Below are 17,929 nucleotides of genomic sequence, written 5' to 3' on the forward strand. Positions count from 1 at the left end.
TTTGTGTGCTTTTTTTTGTCATTTGAATGCTAGGAAACAAACAAGTAAGTCTTAGGTTATTACTGTGTAATTACTATTTTCCCATGTCATTTCTTAATACCTGGACATTGCTATACCCTAAAATATAGTAAAGTTAAACCTAGTTAATTGTGGTTTTGGGTCAGTTGCTAATAATTTTTTATTTAAAAACAAAATACTAAAAAAATCTTCTTAGGTTTACAGTCTAAGAAAACATGAAAGGAGCATGCTATGTATCCATCCATAGCTTCTGGTATGAGGTTGGGGACTTGCATGCCTTGGAAATTAAGTATGAACACATTCTGCTGTGATGAATCTTGCATGAAAATGCACTCATTAAGTAGGTTGCCTAATAATGTTGTGGTCCTCTGTGGCTCAGTTGGTTGAGTACGGTGCTTTCAACACCAGGATTGTGTGTTTGATTCCCGCTGGGACCACCCATAAAAAGAATACATGCGGCAGGCAGGTAGCCTAGTGGTTAGAACGTTGGGCCAGTAACCGAAAGGTTGTTAGATCAAATCCCCGAGCTGACAAGGTAAAACATCTGTTCTGCCCCTGAACAAGGCAGTTAACCCACTGTTCCCCGGTAGGCTGTCATTGTAAATAAGAATTTGTTCTTAACTGACTTGCCTGGTTAAATACATTTAAAAAATGCGTGACTGTATGTTTTTGGGGGTTAAAAGGCTCTGGTAAATGGCTGTTATTATGTATACACAGTGTGTTATATTAGACACTTTACATCAGCTCTACTGTTGGCTATGTGAGATTAGGCAGGATTTGTATTTTTAATATCTATTTAACTAGGCAAGTCAGTTAAGAACAAATTCTTATTTACAATGATAGCCTACCGCAGCCAAACCCGGACGACGCTGGGCCAATTGTGTGGCCGCCCTATGGGACTCCCAATCACGGACGGATGTGATACAGCCTGGATTCAAACCAGGGACTGTAGTGATGCCTCTTGCACGGAGATGCAGTGCTTTAGATCGCTGTGCCACCTGGGAGGATATGTGAGAACTTTAGGGGTCAATGCTGGATGATAAAGCCCATAGGACCCCCTGTCCCTAACGAAAGGGATGGGGGGGACTGGACACGACATCCACAGGCTCCTGTCAAAGAATAGCGGTAGCCCAACAGTAGGTCTGGACAATGGGGATATTCTTGCATGCACTGCACAGTTTCCACCACTGAGTCGTGCACTTGTGCAAACAGACATGGGAGGAGTAAAATAGAGCCGAGTTCCCCGGATGTACTGTAATGCTAGTATTTTACGAGTTTCCCACTTGTTATGAACGTAACATTAATCCACAACATGGCGTTGAGGATGTGCTGAGATCTTCAAAATAAAAGTGATCTGTTTCACATAGCACTGAAAGGAGAGGAGTGTGCATGTGAGCTGTCCTTCCATTGCGCCCTTGAACATTGGCAGAACCCAATCTCTTTTTTTATTTTGGGGTAGGCTACATTGGAAGACTGGCAGTGGCTAGACCCAAAGCATGAATTGCAGTCTTTCCTTGTCCATATACTGCTCTAAAGTAAGGAAACAAATAAGTCCTGTTGAACTTTCCCTTTAAAACATATGGACTTTTATTTCGAAGTGTAGGCTGGTTGCTGGCGGGTCTCATCCCCCTCCACACCTACGGTGTCCCTCCTCCTCGTTACTGACCCGCCCTGCGGGTTTCCCTGTGCCACTGCAGTGAAACCGACGGTAAAAGAGAGAGAGGATCTGGTTAAAAAAGTAAACAACAACCTGAATATCACGAGCGCCGTGTTTTGTAATAGCGAAACCCCCTTTTTATATCGTTTTTTTCCCTTTCCGTTCACATCTCCGGGTCAACCTATTTCGTCATCCAACCGGCAATATGGTAAGCAAACGGCCGCGACTCTTATTGTTACCCACCAAAACGACAGAGAAACGCCACAGTAAATACAGTCAAATGTCTGCAGGTAGAGGGACTATAGCCTACCGTTTTTTGGACCGTTTGTTGTGTTATTACCGTGTTATATGTGTCGCAGAGTGAGAGGAGACCTTACCGCCCTCCCTCGCAAGGGAAGAGGAAACGCTTTCCTTGCCAATTGTGCCTGTGTTTATTGGGCAGTGCTATGGCCGAGATATGCCCTTCCTAGTCGTAACCCTGTCTACGCTGTTTATCCCAAAGTAGATAAGTCAACACTCTCTATCATAACATGTTAAAAAACCCAGATTGTGCGACACTAGGAGATTTACATGTTCTGCTTTCATGTTGTTTCCCCTGACCGTGAGTGAGTGGCTATCTTGACCGATCTGTAGCCTACCCTAATTTGCTGTAATCTGCTTTATAAATAAGACTACATTGCATTTAGCAGGCAGGACTAGACATGAACAAATCAAGGAGAGGGGATGAGAAAAGACCGAAGCATGTAGCCTTGGTGTTCAACAACCCCCTTTCATTTCGTCTTGCTACAGTGTGATTTAGTTCTGATCAAGATTACAAGGTAGCTACTGTCGTTCGCTCTAACATCTTTATTTAACCTTTATTTTAACTAGGCCAGTCAGTTAAAAACTAATTCTTATTTACAATGACGGCCTACCAAAAGGCAAAAGGCCTCCTGCGGGGACGGGGGCTGGGATGAAAAAGTAAAAGAAATTCAATAAAAAATATAGGACAAAACACACATCACAACAAGAGAGACAACACAACACTACATAAGGAGAGACCTAAAACAACAGCATAGCATGGCAGTAACACATGACAACACAGCATGGTAGCAACACAGCATGGTAGCAACACAACATGACAACAACATGGCAGCAGCACAACATGGACACCTGCTCGTCCAACATCTCATTCCAAAACCATGGGCATTAATGTGGAGTTGGTCCCCCCCTTTGCTGCTATAACAGCCTCCACTCTTCTGGGAAGGCTTTCCACTAGATGTTGGAACATTGCTGCAGGGACTTGCTTCCATTCAGCCTCAAGCATTAGTGACGTCGGGCACTGATGTTGGGTGATAAGGCCTGGCTCGCAGTCGCTGTTCCAATTCATCCCAAAGGTGTTTTGATGGGGTTGAGGTCAGGGCTCTGTGCAAGCCAGTCAAGTTCTTCCACACAGATCTCGACAAACCATTTCTGTATGGACCTCGCTTTGTGCACAGGGGCATTGTCATGCTGAAACAGGAAAGGGCCTTCCTCAAACTGTTGCCACAGAGTTGGAAGCGCAGAATCATCTAGAATGTCATTGTATACTGTAACATTACGATTTCCCTTCACTGGAACTAAGGGGCCCGAACCATGAAATACAGCCCCAGACCATTATTCCTCCTCCATAAAACCTTACAGTTGGCACTATGCATTGGGGCAGGTTGCGTTCTGGCATCCGTCAAACCCAGATTTGTTCGTCTGACTGCCAGATGGTGAAGTGTGATTCATTACTCCAGAGAACACGTTTCCACTGCTCCAGAGTCCAATGGCGGCGAGCTTTACACCACTCCAGCCAACGCTTGGCATTGCGTATGGTGATCTTAGGCTTGTTTGCAGCTGCTCGGCCATGGAAACCCATTTCATGAGGCTCCCGACGAACAGTTATTGTGTTGACGTTGCATCCAGAGGCATTTTGAAACTCGGTAGTGAGTGTTGCAAATGAGGACAGGTGATTTTTACACACTACACGCTTCAGTACTCAGTGGTCCCATTCTGTGAGCATGTGTGGCTTACCACTTCGCGGCTGAGCCGTTGTTGTTCCTAGATGTTTCCACTTCACAATAACAGCCCTTACAGTTGACCGGGGCAGCTCTACTAGGGCCGCAATTTGATGAACTGACTTGTTGCCACATTGAAAGTCACTGAGCTCTTCAGTAAGGCCATTCTGTGGCCAATGTTTGTCTATGGAGATTGCATGGCGGTGTGCTCGATTTTATACACCTGGCAGCAACGGGCGTGGCTGAAATAGCCAAATCCACTAATTTGAAAGGGTGTCCACATACTTTTGTATATGTAGTGTAGATCATTTTAGGCCAGCCAACAGGCTACCCCATCGATGGTGGCTACACGGCTAGGCTACTCTGGGTTGTGAGTGATTGAGGTGGGGTGCAAGGAGGACGGCGGCACTTGCTTAAGCGTGAATGTCCTGATATAGGGACCGGACCGTATGCTGCCTAGCAATCGAGCACCACCCACATACATACATATCGACTGAGCGCTACCCGGGTAGCACTAAACTAAGAGATAAAAGACGTGGCTAATCACCAGCACAAGTCATGATTCATCCTGCCTGGATGCCTGGAGACGCTCCCTGTGTGGTGCCAGTCAGTGCATGTCTGCCCACTCACACAGGATTTATTAGCATAACTGTTGCATTGCTTCTAGCGCAAGGAGCTAATACAATTGTGAACAGGCCTATATGATCTCATGAGTCCAGGTAAACTAATGAAACATGCACCTCTGGACAAATCTTGGCTATAGTCTGATAACTGTGCATTGAATGGGTTCTAGAACAAGGAGCTAAGGTTGCATTTACACAGGCAGCCTGATTCTGATATTTTGCCACTTAATTGGTCCATCAGATCAGATCTTCAGTCACTTAATTGATATTTTGACCAATCAGATCAGATCTTTAGCCACTAATTGGGCAAAAGATCAGAATTGGGCTTCCGGGTGTAAACGCAGATCTCTTGAGTCCAGGTAGCCCAATGAACGGTGTTTGGAACTCGGTTGGAACCATCCGTTCTTGGAAATGTGATTTTTTTTCAATGAGCTTTGAAGACCTCCTGTCTAAAAGGTATCAAACAGTCCAACTGGCAATCAATTGATCAATCCTGCATCTCAGCATTTTCACAGTCTGGCCAAACATAAGCCAGTATATACCATCCAGAGCTAGCTTTTACAGTCACGGTGCCTCGTGTAGGCCTTATCACCTCTGTGCCTCAGACTTGGACTTTACACTCAGGCAGTTTATTCTTAATACATACCAAATCCCTCTTGACCACCCACCCAAACCCTACCAGTACCGTCCACACCATCCACCAACTCTGACAGAAGCATCAGATGGAAGGATGAGCTGGTTTGCAACCTTTCTTCAGGAGTATAGTTTGACACCCTGCCCTAAACACACACACACACACACACACACACACACACACACACACACACATAAGAGGATTAGCTAGTGAGAGTATTTAGCCTGCTGATATTTAGATTATTCTTTTCAGATTAGCACGTAATCCGTCCACACAGTGTTTCTCTAGCTCTCTTCCATTCATGTGGTAGCAGCCAGGAATCATGTTCTGACTGGTGCTGCTACAGACAATTCATTGAGACAAGAGGGCCAAAATAATACCTCAACGATGGCCAATGGTAACTATTCAGTAAAACAAATCAAGCAGGTTAGTTGTAATCAAATGAGTCATTATAGTAAAGTAAGAATGGTGCTATTTAGTAGATGCTTTAACCCAAAGAGTCTCACCGTAATGCTTTGATCCAACGTGACATACAGTAGGTAGTCCATGCATACATTTTAGTGTGGCGACCCCGGCGGGAATCGAACCCACTAACCCACGACCAACAGGCAGCCCAACTCTGATCATCTTCAACTAACTGGTCTTTTTACCAATCAGATCAGGGTTTTTTTTGCCAATATTTGGACAAATGATCAGAATTGGGCTGCCTGTGTAAACGCAGACTTAGTTTCAACTTCCAACCCCCAAAGAAGTGCTTGAAAATCAGTCTAATCAATATACATGCTCTCTGCATTAGTTAGTCTAACATATCATCTGTGTAAATACATTTCCCGTGTGTACTTGATGTCAGGCCAGGTGGTGAGTGTTAATGGCGATAATTATATATGGAAGTTGGCCCTGCATCTACTTACAATATTATCTTAGAATTGGCATGTGTAAAATACAATACTATATGAGATACGGTCAAAACGAGAGATTATTTTGGCGTTTGTTTTTGAAGGCCTGATTGTGATTTGGATGACACGACTCCTGCTTGTTTGGACTGGCATAGAAATAACAAGGAGAGTTAGACCAGACACACATCCTCTCCCTAGTGGTTCCCTTTATCCAGATAGTTATCTCTTCTAATTAGCTAGGCTTTGTTTGCTGAACCAGCTGAACCAACAGTGTTGCCAGGTTGTTAATCATGCAATACGTGTGTTTTGTGCTGTGTGCTAATTGATTCTGAATGAAACATACATTATTGATGAGAAAACACAGTCGGTGGCTCTCTCTTTCTCTGTCTCGATCGCTCTCCATCGCTCTCGCTCGCTCTCTCCATCTCTCGCTCTATCAATCCCTCTCTCGCTCTCTCTGTCCCCCTCTCCATTACTCTGCCCTCTGAGAGGCTTCATTTACATTTTAAGCGGCATATTAAGATGAGCTTAATTAACACAACTTGTTTATTGACGAGAGGAGAAACAAAACAACCAGCCATGTTATTTCTGACACAACCAGCTGCGTAGCCTAGTGGTTAGAGTGTTGGACTAGTAACCGAAAGGTTGCTAGATTGAATCCCTGAGCTGACAAGGTAAAAATCTGTCATTCTGCCCCTGAACAAGGCAGTTAACCCACTGTTCCTAGGCCATCATTGAAAATAAGAATTTGCTCTTAACTGACTTGCCTAGTTAAATAAAGGTAAAAAAAATAAACAATTCTGACACAGAAGATGTTACTTCTGACACAGAAGATGTTACTTCTGACAGAGAAGATGTGTTACTTCTGAAACAACCAAACGCCAGAGAGGCCTAAACTTAGTAACTCTATAATCCTAAACACTCCCAATCTCCTTTCCTGTAGGCCTAAACCCTTACCTCACTCAACCTGTATTTATTTGACCAGTGTGGGCTACATACGCCCAGAGCACTTTTATAAACAGACTTTTATTTAGAAAATAGTTACATCATGCTTTGCCACATGTCTTGGAATGAGACTGACCTTACCTCCTATGGCTAAACTAGCATTCCACATAATTCTATACATCCTAAAAATAGCTGTCTTTTATTAACGGATGTTAACCTTTATTTTGAAAATAGGCCTAGTTGCGTGCGTCGCCACGTCTTTCGAATGGGATTGATGCTGTCCGTATGACAAAGTGTTATGTATGTATGTATGTATGTATGTATGTATGTATGTATGTATGTATGTAACACCATGGAAGTAGCCAAGTTAGCGTTGTGTTGTTCTGAGAAAAGGGAAAGTCAAATTCTAATAGTCTAATCCCTTGTAGCCCCTTGCTCTTCGCTGCTTAAAATACCTTAGCAGGTCTGGACAGGAGGTAACACTGCTTCAGAGGGAACACCGTGTGTGTGTGTGTGTGTGTGTGTGTGTGTGTGTTAAGGCAATTTACATACAGTTAAAACATTACACTTCACAACACATTATTACACACTACTACAACACATCTACAATACAAAATTCATAGGTACCTGTGTGTAAAGTGTGTGTGTAAAGTGTGTGTTAGTATGTGTGTGTGTGTCTCTTCACAGTCCACGCTGTTACATAAGGTCTAGTTTTATCTTTTTCTTTAAATCTGATTTTACTGCTTGACTGAGTTACATGATGTGGAATGGAGTTCCATGTTGTCATGGGTCTATGTAGTACTATGTGTCTCCCATAGTCTGTTCTGGCCTTGGGGACTGTGAAGAGACCTCTGGTGGCATGTCTTGTGGGTTATTCATGAGTGTCTGAGCTGTGTGCTAGTAGTTTAAACAGACAGCTTTCAACATGTCAATAGTAGTGATGAAGTCAATCTCTCCTCTACTTTGAGTCAGGACATGCATATTATTAATGTTAGCTCTCCGTGTACATTTAAGGGTAAACTGTGCTGCTCTGTTCTGGGCCAATTGTAATTTGCCTATGTCCCTCTTTGTGGCACTTGACCATATGACTGGACAGTAGTCCAGGTATGACAAACTAGGGCCTGTAGGGCTTGTTTTGTTGATAGTGGTGTCAAGAAAGCAGAGCAGCACTTTATTATGGACATACCTCCCTATCTTAGCTACCGTTGCATCAGTATGTTTTGACCATGACAGTTTACAATCCAGGGTTAGACCAAGCAGTTTAGTCTCCTCAATTTTCTCAATTGCCACATTATTCATTACAATATTTAGTAGAGGTTTAGGGTTTAGTTAATGATTTGTCCCAAATACAATGGTTTTAGTTTTTGAAATATTTAGGACTATCTTATTTCTTGACACCCATTCTGAAACTGACTGCAGCTCTTTGTTAAGGGTGGATTTCAATTGCTGTGGTAGCTGATGTGTATAGTGTTGAGTCATCAGCATACATAGACACACAGGCTTTACTCAGTGCCAGTGGCATGACATTTAGTAAAGATTTTTAAAAAGAAAGGGGCCTAGATAGCTGCCCTGGGGAATGCCTGAGACTACCTGGATTATGTTGGAGAGGCTTCCATTAAAGAACACCCTCTGTGTTCTGTTAGACAGGTAACTCTCGATCCACGAAATAACATGGGATGTAAAGCCATTACACAAACATTTTCCAGCAGCAGATTTTGATCGTTAATGTCAAAAGCTGCACTGAAGTCTAACAAAACAGCTCCCACAATCTTCTCTCAGCCAATCATCAGTAATTTGTGTAAGCGCATTCCTTGTTGAATACCATTCACTATAAGCATGCTGAAAATCTGTTTTTTAATTTACCACCGTGAAAAAGCATTGTATCTGCTGCCAGTGACTGGAACGAATTGAAGAAGTTGCTGAAGCTGGAGACTTACATTTCCCTCACTAACTTTAAACATCAGCTATCTGAGCAGCTAACCGATCGCTGCAGCTGTAAATAGCCCACCCAATCTACCTACCTCATCCCCATATTGTTCTTATTTACTTTGCTGCTCTTTTGCACACCAGTATCACTACTTACACACCATCATCTGATCATCATCATCTGCTCATCTATCACTCCAGTGTTAATCTGCTAAATTGTAATTACTTTGCTACTATGGCCTATTTATTGCCATACCGCCTCATGCCATTTGCACACACTGTATATAGACTTTATTTTTTTTATATTGTGTTATTGACTGTTCGCTTGTTTATTCCATGTAACTCTGTGTTGTTGTTTCTGTCACACTGCTTTGCTTTATCTTGGCCAGGTCGCAGTTGTAAATGAGAACTTGTTCTCAACTAGCTTACCTGGTTAAATAAAGGTGAAATAAAAAAAATTTAATAAAAACACAATTTTGTCCAAAAGTGTTGTTTGAGCCAGTAAAGGGGGCTTTGCTGTTCTTAGGTAGTGGAATGACTTTTGCTTCCCTCCAGGCCTGAGGGCACACACTTTCCTGTAGGCTTAGATTGAAGAGATGGCTAATAGGAGTGGTGTCATGCCTACTCCCGCTCCGACGCTTGACGTCGCCGGTCTACTAACCACCAGGCCCTGTCAAACGTCATTACGCACACCTGTTCACCATCATTATGCACACCTGGACATCATTATTTCCTTGATTACTCCCCCTTTATTTAGCCCTCAGTAGCCATTAGTCACTAGGTAGTATTGTTTTGATTCACATTCTGTACGCGTCTTATGTTTTGTTTATCTGCATTTATTCATCCTTAAACTCACCTTCTGCACCTGCTTCCTGACTCTCGGCATATACGTAACAAGTGGCAATATCATCCTCAGTAATTTTCCACCGAAGTTGTCAGACCGAGGTGGCTTGTCATTGTTGATAGACAGCAGTAATTTTTTCACCTCGTCCACATTCACTTTACGGAATAGAAATTACAATGCTTGTCTTTTATAATTTGGTCAGTTATGCATGGAGGTGTAGGTTCAGAATTAGTTGTTGGCATGTCATGCTTAAGTTAGCTAATCTTGTCAATGAAAAAATAATTAAAGTAGTTGGCAATATCAGTGGGTTTTGTGATGAGAGGCATCTGATTCAATGAATGATGGAGACAAGTTCACCTTTTTACCCAACATGTTCATTTAACCAATCAGAGTCTAAGCCCTGTCTAAGCCAGGGGAGGGAGGGTTCTACTAAGCTATATGGAATTGTTTTAAGAAGGCACTAAGCTATATGGAATTGTTTTAAGAAGGTCATACCAAGGATCATTTAGCTAATTTTTATATTTTTATTTTAAGTCCCCTGGAAGTAAAAATAAAAATAAAAAAAATAAGCAAAACAATTATTTGATAAAAAAAACATGTATTCCTGCTATTAGCCTATTCAAACGCATGGAACAATAGATAGATAGTACCCCCAAAAATATCAAAAGGAAATTTGTTCAGAAGTGTCTCTCCAATATCTGAGAGATATAAGAAAGATCGGGATTTTTTTTTATTTTAATCAATTTTCTCTTCTTTTTTTTTTCTTTTTTTTTTTTTACATGTATTTAACCCCATATTTTTTACATTAAACTGTCCTCATACAGTGGGGGAAAAAAGTATTTGATCCCCTGCTGATTTTGTACGTTGGCCCACTTACAAAGAAATGATCAGTCTATAATTTTAATAGTAGGTTTATTTGAACAGTGAGAGACAGAATAACAACAAAAAAATCCAGAAAAACGCATGTCAAAAATTTTATAAAATGATTAGCATTTTAATGAGGGAAATAAGTATTTGACCCCTCTGCAAAACATGACTCTTAGTACTTGGTGGCAAAACCCTTGTTGGCAATCACAGAGGTCAGATGTTTCTTGTAGTTGGCCACCAGGTTTGTGCACATCTCAGGAGGGATTTTGTCCACTCCTCTTTGCAGATCTTCTCCAAGTCATTAAGGTTTCGAGGCTGACGTTTGGCAACTCGAACCTTCAGCTCCCTCCACAGATTTTCTATGGGATTAAGGTCTGGAGACTGGCTAAGCCACTCCAGGACCCTAATGTGCTTCTTCTTGAGCCACTCCTTTGTTGCCTTGGCCGTGTGTTTTGGGTCATTGTCATGCTAGAATACCCATCCACGACCCATTTTCAATGCCCTGGTTGAGGGAAGGAGGTTCTCACCCAAGATTTGACGGTACATGGCCCCGTCCATCGTCCCTTTGATGCAGTGAAGTTGTCCTGTCCCCTTAGCAGAAAAACACCCCCAAAGCATAATGTTTCCACCTCCATGTTTGACGGTGGAGATGGTGTTCTTGGGGTCATAGGCAGCATTCCTCCTCCTCCAAACACGGCGAGTTGAGTTGATGTCAAAGAGCTCCATTTTGGTCTCATCAGACCACAACACTTTCACCAGTTGTCCTCTGAGTCATTCAGATGTTCATTGGCAAACTTCAGACGGGCATGTATATGTATTCTTGAGCAGGGGGACCTTGCGGGCGCTGCAGGATTTTAGTCCTTCTCGGCATAGTGTGTTACCAATTGTTTTCTTGGTGACTATGGTCCCAGCTGCCTTGAGATCATTGACAAGATCCTCCCGTGTAGTTCTGGGCTGATTCCTCACCGTTTTCATGATCATTGCAACTCCACGAGGTAAGATCTTGCATGGAGCCCCAGGCCGAGAGATATTGACAGTTCTTTTGTGTTTCTTCCATTTGCGAATAATCGCACCAAATGTTGTCACCTCTCACCAAGCTGCTTGGCGATGGTCTTGTAGCCCATTCCAGCCTTGTGTAGGTCTACAATCTTGTCCCTGACATCCTTGGAGAGCTCTTTGGTCTTGGCCATGGTGGAGAGTTTGGAATCTGATTGATTGATTGCTTCTGTGGACAGGTGTCTTTTTTACAGGTAACAAGCTGCGGTTAGGAGCACTCCCTTTAAGAGTGTGCTCCTAATCTCAGCTCATTACCTGTATAAAAGACACCTGGGAGCCAGAAATCTTTCTGATTGAGAGGGGGTCAAATACTTATTTCCCTCATTAAAATGCAAATCAATTTAACATTTCTGACATGCGTTTTTCTGGATATTTTTGTTGTTATTCTGTCTCTCACTGTTCAAATAAACCTAGTATTAAAATTATAGACTGATCCTTTCTTTATCAGTGGACAAGTTTTGTGAGGCCTGTGAGCATCTTAGAGCAAAACACGTACAGTACATGTTCATGAGCGTCTCACCTTTGCACAGAGGGGGTCATATTAGGGGGTCATATTAGAGTCTCGCCCGGACGGTTTGGATGCTACAGACACAGATCGGCTGTACCGAATTCAGATGAGTTTCCTGACACTTGAGGTCATAGAGCAAAACTGAGAACACCATCGTGTTCGTGAGAGTCTCGTCTTTCCATAGGGGGTCATAATAGGTTGTTGGCTAAGTTTGTAGACTGTTCGGACGATACAGACTGATTTTCAGGAAGTCACATGGTCTGACAAACACCTCTAGATTCTCTCCAGATGTAGAAGTGTTACATAGGCTGTGCAGCCAGTCTTATTTGTCATTCCTTTTGCTTGTTCTGCCGTTATTTATAATACAAAGTAGATAGTCTGAATGACTATCTGAGGAATTCTGCCCCACATTGTAACAAACCAGATAAAAGCCTGTTGTGTTTTAAATGGGTGGAATGTACACCAATGAGCAGTTCTGCTGCGTTTATGACAGATTTCACACCAGAGGCTCTGCACACACACACACACACACACACACACACACACACACACACACACACACACACCTCTCTCTTTCTGCTCTGGCTCATTTGCACAGTCAGGCTTTGGTCTATGTCGGAAGTCACTGTAACATTAAGGCTTTGGCCTATGTCACTGTCTTGTTTCAAGCAAGCGAATGCAGAAGTGACCAGACCTGGGTTCAAATACTATTTAGGGTGACTTGTATACAGTACCAGACCTGGGTTCAAATACTATTTAGGGTGACTTGTAGACGCAGTACCAGACCTGGGTTCAAATACTATTTAGGGTGACTTGTAGACACAGTACCAGACCTGGGTTCAAATACTATTTAGGGTGACTTGTAGACACAGTACCAGACCTGGGTTCAAATACTATTTAGGGTGACTTGTAGACACAGTACCAGACCTGGGTTCAAATACTATTTAGGGTGACTTGTAGACACAGTACCAGACCTGGGTTCAAATACTATTTAGGTTATTTTAAAGACATTTGGCATGAATTTGAAAACACTCAAAAACACAGTGTATTTTCAAATACCCCAAAATACTTCCATGCGTTTTAAAGAGATTCTCCGCTACTTTTGTATACTTTCTAGCCAGTAGTTCTGAAAGTAACGCTCACGACACAAAAGTGGTCCCCGAAAATGGTGTACTACAATCAGTGTAGATGAACGGGAGGATGCAGGTTAGAGAAGGATTTTTAAGCCTTGAAACAGTTGACATGGATTGTGTATGTGTGCCATTCAGAGTGTGAATGGGCAAGACAAAAGATTTAAGTGCCTTTGAATGGGGGTATGGTAATAGGTGCCAGGCGCACCAGTTTGTGTCAAGAAATGCAACGCTGCTTGGTTTTTCACGCTCAACAGTTTCCCGTGTGTATCAAGAATAGTCCACCATCCAAAAGACATCTAGTCAAATTGACAACTCTGGGAAGTATTGGAGTCAACATGGGCCAGCATCCCTGTGGAACGTTTTCGACATCTTGTAGAGTGCATGCCCTGACGTATTGAGGACAAAAGGGGGGGGAGGGGCGCGCAACTCAATATTAGAAATGTGTTCCTAATGTTTGGTATACTCCGTGTATATACAGTACCAGTCAAAAGCTTGGACACACCTACTCATTCCAGGTTTTTTATTTATTTTTACTATTTTCTACATTTTAGAATAATAGTGAAGACATCGAAACTATGAAATAACTCACATGGAATCATGTAGTAACCAAAGAAGTGTTAGAAGAATCTCAAATATATATTTTGATTTATTTAAGTAGCCACCCTTTGCCTTGATGACAGCTTTGCACACTCTTGGCATTCTCTCAACCTGCTTCATGGGCTCCTGAGTGGCGCAACGGTCTAAAGCACTGCATCTCAGTGCTTGAGGCTTCACTACAGACCCTGGTTCAGCAGTCTAAGGCACTGCATCTCTGTGCTTGAGGCGTCACTACAGACCCTGGTTCAGCGGTCTAAGGCACTGCATCTCAGTGCTAGAGGCGTCACTACAGACACCCTGGTTCGAATCCACCCTGGTTCGAGTCCCAATTGGCCCAGCGTCGTCCGGCTTTGGCCGGTGAAGACCGTCATTGTAAACAAGAATTTGTTCTTAACTGACTTGCCTAGTTAAATAAAGGTTAAAATACATAAATAAAATGAGGTAGTCACCTGGAATGCATTTCAATTAACAGTGTATGCATTTGTCTTTTGTCTTGCCCATTCACCCTCTGAATGGGCAAGACAATCCATGTCTCAATTGTCTCAGGTTAAAGAAGCGCTTTCAAGCCTTGTCTCCTCCCCTTCATCTACACTGATTGACATGGATTTAGTGACATCTAGTGACAACAATAAGGGATCACAGCTTTCATCTGGATTCACCTGGTCAGTCTAACATGGAAAGAGCAGGTGTCATTAATGTTTTGTACACTCGGTGTATATATTTTCTGGGACCGAGTAAAACATTTAAAAAAAAAAATAATAATTGTTGGAGGCTTTACAGGTACAATTTCAATTCATTTATTCAGTTTATATAACATGTACCCGTGAGCTGCCACTCAAAATAAATAAAAAGTATGAAGTACATAGAGAGAAATGATCATTCGGATCAAAAAGGAAAAATTGTTATGTAAAGAAAAATAAACAAAAAGAAGCCTATACAGTTGACATGTCAGAGCATAAACTATACCATGAAGTCCAAGGACCTGTCCATACATCTCCGAAGTAGAAGTGTGATGAGGCATATATCTGGGGAAGGGTATAGAACAATTTCTAGAGTGTTGAAAGTTTCCAAGAGCACAGTGGTCTCCATCATTGGGAAATTGAAAACATATGGAAGTACCTAGACTCTGTCTAGAGCTGGCCATCTTGGCAAACTGGGCAACAGGGCATATGGAAGTACCTAGACTCTGTCTAGAGCTGGCCGTCTTGGCAAACTGGGCAACAGGGCATATGGAAGTACCTAGACTCTGTCTAGAGCTGGCCGTCTTGGCAAACTGGGCAACAGGGCATATGGAAGTACCTAGACTCTGTCTAGAGCTGGCCGTCTTGGCAAACTGGGCAACAGGGCATATGGAAGTACCTAGACTCTGTCTAGAGCTGGCCATCTTGGCAAACTGGGCAACAGGGCATATGGAAGTACCTAGACTCTGTCTAGAGCTGGCCATCTTGGCAAACTGGGCAACAGGGCATATGGAAGTACCTAGACTCTGTCTAGAGCTGGCCATCTTGGCAAACTGGGCAACAGGGCATATGGAAGTACCTAGACTCTGTCTAGAGCTGGCCATCTTGGCAAACTGGGCAACAGGGCATATGGAAGTACCTAGACTCTGTCTAGAGCTGGCCGTCTTGGCAAACTGAGCAACAGGGCATATGGAAGTACCTAGACTCTGTCTAGAGCTGGCCATCTTGGCAAACTGAGCAACAGGGCATATGGAAGTACCTAGACTCTGTCTAGAGCTGGCCGTCTTGGCAAACTGAGCAACAGGGCATATGGAAGTACCTAGACTCTGTCTAGAGCTGGCCATCTTGGCAAACTGAGCAACAGGGCATATGGAAGTACCTAGACTCTGTCTAGAGCTGGCCATCTTGGCAAACTGAGCAACAGGGCAAGGAGGACCTTGGTAAGGGAGGTGACCAAGAACCCAATGACCATTCTGACAGAACTACAGAGTTCCTTGGCTGAGATGGGAGAACCTGCCAGAAAGACAAGTCTCTACAAAACTTCACCAATCTGGGCTTTTTGGGAGAGTGGCTAGATGGAAGTCACTCCTGAGAAAAAGTCACATAACAGCACGCCTGGACTTTGCAAAAGGCACATACATGTAAGACATAAGGCAAAAGTTTCTGTGGCATGATCATTTTCTTAAACTCTTTGGCCAGAATGCAAAGCACAATGTCTGGAGAAAAGCAGGCACAGCCCATCACCCGTCTAACACCATCCCTACTGTGAAGCATGGTGATGGCAGCATCATGCTATGGGGATGCTTTTCAGCGGCAGGGACTGGGAGACTGGTAAGTAATAAATTGGGCCAAATACAGGCAAATCCTTAAAGGGAATCTGCTTCAGAGTGCAAACAACCTTAGACTGTGGCGAAAAATGTACGTTCCAACAGGACAATGACCCCAAGCATACAGCTAAAGCAATGCTGGAATGGCTTCAGAACAAAAATGTAAAAGTCCTTTGGTGGCCCAGCCAAAGCCCAAAATTGTATCCCTTTGAAAATCTGTGGAAAGACTTGAAGATTGCTGTTCACCACTGCTCCCCATCTAACTTAACAGAGCTTGATAAAATCTGCAAGGAAGAATGGGAGAAAATCCCCAAATCCAGATGTGCAAAGCTGATAGACATACCTAAACTGACTCAAAGCTGTAATCTCCCCGCCAAAGGGGCTTCTACGAAGTATTGCTTCAGGGGTGTGAATACTTATGTAAATGAGATATTTCTGTATTTCATTTTCAATCAATTTGCAAACATATATTTAATCCATTTTGAATTCAGGCTGTAACACAACAACATGTGGAATAAGTCAAGGGGTATAAATACTTCCTGAAGTTACTGTACATGTATATTTATATGCTGGATGTTTCTCATTCTGATAAGCCTTAAATTATACATTTTTGGGGGAGGGGGGATTATTGCACTTTTTGCTAGATATTACTGCACTGTTGGAGCTCGAAACATAAGCATTTTGCTGCACCTGCGATAACATCGGCAATACTGTGTACGTGACGAATAAACTTTGATTTGATTTGATGGCTCAGTTTGTAGAGTATGGCGCTTGCAATGCCAGGATTTAGGATCTGATTCCTGGGACCAACCATATGTAAAATGTATGCACAAATGACTGTAAGTCGCTTTGGATAAAAGCGGCTGCTAAATGGCATATCATTTATTACTAGCTAGCTTGCCTGTTGACCTTAGCCTTCTTTTGACCTCCTAACACAACCAGGAGAGATTATCCATCTGCCCGAGTCATCCCCGTATTAACGAGACAGGCCATTGTATGATATGTAAAATGTTGGCCACGTTGGGAGTCATTTGGGTTGTCACTGAGTTGTAGCTGTTGCATATTGATGTGTGTGTCGTGTGTGTGTGTGTGAAGTGAGCTTTGTGGAAATGCTAATATAACGAATGATGATAAATGCTAATTTTTCGTTTTTTTTTGTTGTTGTAAAACTTTTTTCTACCGTGTGCCCTTATGAACACGAACACATGTTGTTGCTCTAGTCCCTGGGAGCGTTGACCTGCAATTACAAGGATGTGTATTAACCTCCATTTTGAGATAGTAGCACTGGGAAAAGCTAGCAGTAGATCCTCTGCAGTAGATCCTCTGCAGTACAGTCTGAAAGACCTGAAAAGAATACATCACAATGAATGTATCCCAATGGTTTCCCATGTATGACCAGTATTTCTGTTTTCATAACGCAAACATGTCTCACCTCTGCCTCCTGTACAGTGGGGGGAAAAAGTATTTGATCCCCTGCTGATTTTGTACGTTTGCCCACTTACAAAGAAATGATCAGTCTATAATTTTAATGGTAGGTTTATTTGAACAGTGAGAGACAGAATAACAACAAAAAAATCCAGAAAAACGCATGTCAAAAATGTTATAAAATGATTTGCATTTTAATGAGGGATATAAGTATTTGACCCCTCTGCAAAACATGACTTAGTACTTGGTGGCAAAACCCTTGTTGGCAATCACAGAGGTCAGACGTTTCTTGTAGTTGGCCACCAGGTTTGCACACATCTCAGGAGGGATTTTGTCCCACTCCTCTTTGCAGATCTTCATTAAGGTTGAGGCTGACGTTTGGCAACTCGAACCTTCAGCTCCCTCCACAGATTTTCTATGGGATTAAGGTCTGGAGACTGGCTAGGCCACTCCAGGACCTTAATGTGCTTCTTCTTGAGCCACTCCTTTGTT

At 42.7% G+C, this 17,929-nt stretch overlaps 1 protein-coding gene across 1 annotated transcript in view; it reads left to right on the plus strand.

Moving 5' to 3' along the window:
* The first annotated feature begins 1,646 nt into the window (after positions 1–1,646).
* Positions 1,647–17,929, plus strand: part of LOC106578839 (calcineurin subunit B type 1) — a 31,754-nt gene continuing 15,471 nt past the window's right edge. The window contains exon 1 of the mRNA XM_014158042.3: positions 1,647–1,883. Coding sequence (XP_014013517.1) covers positions 1,881–1,883 — 3 coding nt within the window. The 5' untranslated portion in view covers positions 1,647–1,880. The remainder of the gene's footprint in view (positions 1,884–17,929) is intronic.

The sequence above is a fragment of the Salmo salar genome, chromosome 19 (genome assembly GCF_965601325.2).
Source record: "Salmo salar chromosome 19, fSalSal1, whole genome shotgun sequence".
Classification (NCBI taxonomy): Eukaryota; Metazoa; Chordata; class Actinopteri; order Salmoniformes; family Salmonidae; genus Salmo; species Salmo salar.